General features: G+C 37.0%; 1 protein-coding gene across 1 annotated transcript in view; it reads left to right on the plus strand.

The window, feature by feature from the left end:
• Positions 1 to 631, plus strand: part of LOC107089390 (Williams-Beuren syndrome chromosomal region 16 protein-like) — a 21,714-nt gene extending 21,083 nt beyond the window's left edge. The window contains exon 7 of the mRNA XM_015382146.1: positions 174 to 631. Within this exon, the coding sequence (XP_015237632.1) occupies positions 174 to 251 (78 nt within the window). The 3' untranslated portion in view covers positions 252 to 631. The remainder of the gene's footprint in view (positions 1 to 173) is intronic.
• The last annotated feature ends 3,480 nt before the right edge of the window (positions 632 to 4,111 follow it).

Genomic DNA, 4,111 nt, shown 5'->3' on the forward strand with positions numbered 1-4,111 from the left:
AGAGATTATCAATTTACCTGCACAGATATACATTAGCATTTAAACAAGATTTGAGGGTGTTAAGCTCTCTATGGAAACTCTGCGAGGTTCAGAGTCCCTCCATCACTGATGTACCGTGAAGCTGAGAGAAAACAAACAGATTGTGCTGATTTTTCTCCTCCTCTCCCCATAAGGTGACCGTTCCAGGTCAGGTGGTGGATGTAGCGTGCGGTGTGGACCACATGGTGGCGCTGGTGAAGTCTCTCCTGTGAGACGTTTGGGACTGGAGCTGATTTCTCTTCCTTCTGAAGACGGACCTCAAACCAAACCTGAAGGAAGCTGGACTCTGTTTCTGCCTCCCATCACGCTAAACACACACGTTTACATCCGCTGTTTAAAGGGAATATTTATCACACATGAGAAGATGATGCAGGTAAGGAAAGATCCGGCAGAGTCTAACGATTCCTGGTTGGTTCTGAAGCGTCGGATTCTGGTTCTCTGCTGCTTCAGGAGGCGGTTCTTCTGCAGCAGATTCGCACCAAGAGCAATGAAAGCTTATCGCTGCATGAAAATGTGTCGGTTTATACGATCTGCCAATAACCCTACTGGAAAATATTTGTTTGATATTATGTAAATAAACTTTATTTAATACATTCTGATGTTGTTGATGCGGTTTATTTAATACATACACCAGATTTTCCTCCTCTAAGTTGGTCAAAGTGTGAGAACCTCCTCACTCGTCACCAAGCAGCTGAGTTATTTATCTAAAGCTGATTTAGTGCAAAAGTTCAGTTAAGCAAAAAGATCAAGTGATATTTTAAGATTAACAGAAAGGATGAACCCATCTGATGAGTCAAGGCTCAAAAAAAAAACCTTAGCTTATTTATTTTTTTCATAAGAATCTGAAATGAAAAAGACTTTTTTCTAAGAAGTAGCGTTGAGCTATTTTAGACTCCATGCCTGCTGGACGCAACTTATTAACCTTTAGGTTTACACTATAGAGCACTACTTTACAACAACTGTACCACAGAGAGCGTTTCTATCCTTAAAATAAATTATATAATGTTTCTGAAAATGTCTGTTAAGAGCAAAACTGACACAAGACCAAAAAAAGACTTAAGTGAGACATTTCTGCAAAAACTTTTGTCGTTTTATAGTTTTATTTGCAATATTTGTCTGAGAGACAATGAAAAACTTTAGATGAAAGCTCATCCTGTGTTAGAACAGCCCAGTAGAAGTCCAGATCTGAAAACGAATGCTTATAGACACAATATCACACTCCTCTGGCTGAGGTAAAACGTTTTATTTAAAGAGGAAAGGGCAGAAATTTTAATTGCTAAATGTGTAAAGCTGGAAGACGAACTCCAAAAGTTACCCAGGGGCCTCAGTTTACTAATGACCTGAGCTGATGAAGGCAGTTTGGTGGAGTATATTTTATTTAGAGGAGTGAATAAGAATATATGCCTTATTAACCAATTCTATTCAGTTTATTTCTATAGCTCCAATTCACATCATGTCATCTAAAGACACTTTCCAGTTCACCAGATCATCCAGTCAGATTGATTCAAAGTTTTCAATCTAAGGAAAACCAGCTGATTGCATCGACTCATTGACTCTTCAGCAATCCCTCACACTAAGCATGCTTGTAGCGACAGTGGAGAGGAAAAACTCCCTTTTAACAGGAAGAAACCTCCAGCAGAACCAGGCTCAGTGTGAGCGGCCATCTGCTGAGGCCCACTGGGGTTCAAGGAGTAGTGATAAATACCATTATTAGGTTAGTGGTGATTATAGAGAATATTTGGATTTATAAGACAGAATGACATTAAAAGAACAAAACACATATTTTAGAGCTTATTTTATTTTAGTTAGCTAGGAAATTATGTTCCATAATTTTTTTACATCATATAATTACCTATCGAAGAAAATCCATGCTTTATCTTTAATGTTTTTCCTTATTTTAAAAGCTACACTGCAAAAAATGTAAATCTCAATGAGTATTTATTTTCTTAAAATAAGTGCATTTGTTCTTAAATTAATGAGGTAAGTGTAACACTTTGCCAACGGAACAAGACAATATACATTTAAAATAAGAAAAAAACTATTATATTGTCTTATTTCAAGTGCCTATTATCTAATTATCTTAATTTAGGAGTAAAATTACAAATTCCATTGGCAAATCATCTTATTTTCCTGCTCAAATTAAGGGTTAATGTACTTCATTTAAGACTTTTTTACTCATTTTTAGATCGTTTTTGCAGTGTAAAACAACAATATTTGGTATTCTATTTAAAAAGTCAGGTTACATATTGCAGCTAAACGTCTGTTTGTGAAACGTTGCTCTATGTGAATAAATGTGCTCAGATTTTCCTAAGTGTTCAGTTTTAGATTTTATTTCGAGCCTTTTTGACTCCTCTCTACCAGAGACGCCATTAACTGCTGTATCCAGTGGCGCTTCTAGACCAAATGCACCAGGGGGCCACGAGGGGGCCAGAAAAGCATGAAATAAAAACAGGGCAAAGGATTCAAATATATTAACAGAGCTGCATGACATGAAATTTCTACTCAATTTGTTTAATTAAAATTATTTGTCTGATTAGGTCCATATATATGTTCATAATTTAGGAATTTTACATATTTTTGACTTAAATTAAGTTAAAATGAAAGTTTTCTATAAAAATTTTAATAAGAATTCAAGAAAAACCGATAAATTTATCTGTAAAAATTTGAATTTTGTTTTTTATTTGTTTTGAAAAAAAAAAAAAAAAAACATTTAGCAGATGAAAATTGGGATCCTATCTCAATAACACTGAAGCTATCGCCTTTTTGTTTTTAAATATTTAGTAAAACAGAATTTGTAAAGAAAAAACAATGAAATAGATCCAAAAGAACTATCAGTAACCATGTCTGTTCCAGCACAGATCATCATTAGAATTCCTTTGAGTATTAAACCTTCAGTACAGGGGTCAGGACATGATGACTGGCCCCCGTTGGCCCCTGACTAGAACCGCCCCTGGTTGTATTTAGCTGTAAAGGAGAAACTGGAGCAGAACACCAGCTCTACGTTCTGAATGTTTTGAATCTGGGTCAGTATGAGGAGGGGGAAATACAAACAGTGCATCAGCTTCATGCTTTTCTGCCTTCTGGTTCCTGGGGGGGGTGGGGGGGTGCAGGTATCAGCTGTCTGTTTTTTCTGACCAGAACAAACAAAGCAGAGAGCGGCCAGGTTGCTGCTGCTATCTGCTGAGAGGAGCCAACATGGTGCGTTGGTGTTTTTACAATCGTGATCACCTTCCCTCTCCTGTGGCTCGTCTACAAAGGTCCTCATGGCTGGAAGTCGATCTCTAACGGGTTCAATCCTTTCTGCAGGATAAATAAATAACAGGGAGATCAGAACAGTCACTAACAGCACTCTGAAAAACTTAGAAACCCGCTTCATCTTCCTTCCTATTTGCCAGTTTGTCGGTTATCTTCTTTTGGTTGCAGGTGAAGATTGTCTCTTTGCAAAAAATTAAAAACTATCAAATAAAGACGTTTTGCTTCCCATCCAGGAAGCTGCAGAAAACCTTGAACACATTCCTGACATTTTGAATTGAAAAAATCTTCCTGGATGGGAAACAAATTTTCTTTTGGTTGTTTTCTAATTCTCAGACCAGTTTTTGGCCACACTAACATATTGTCTAATGAGAAAGTGGATATATATATATATAGAGCCTCTAAAAAAAAAAAAGAACCCTTGGGTCTCTGGTAAATGTTTTCACTTTTCTTGAACTTTTTTAAATAAATCACATTTATTAGAAAGTTTGTTCACAAAAAAACAAGAAATAACATTGGTTCCACTCTGCTCTCAAATGGGACATACAAATATTTCCAGGTTTGAAGATGTTTCTCTCCCATCCAGGAAACTTTTTTTATTCAAAATGTCAGAAATAGCGTTTCTAGAGTTCCTGGTTTTATCCAGTAGCCCAAAACCTTGTTTTTGTTTAGAAACCATGCGAATTGAAATGAACGAACGGGTCCATCTTCCTCTGTTAGCCTGCAATGCCCCATACCTGTCTATGTCTCTGAAAGGAGGGTCGTTAAAGGGAATTGTTGGTCTGGCTGAACAGGCCAGGGGCCTGTTTCAGAAAGGAGG

This window comes from Cyprinodon variegatus, unplaced genomic scaffold (genome assembly GCF_000732505.1).
Source record: "Cyprinodon variegatus isolate N-32 unplaced genomic scaffold, C_variegatus-1.0 Scaffold250, whole genome shotgun sequence".
NCBI classification, from domain to species: domain Eukaryota; kingdom Metazoa; phylum Chordata; class Actinopteri; order Cyprinodontiformes; family Cyprinodontidae; genus Cyprinodon; species Cyprinodon variegatus.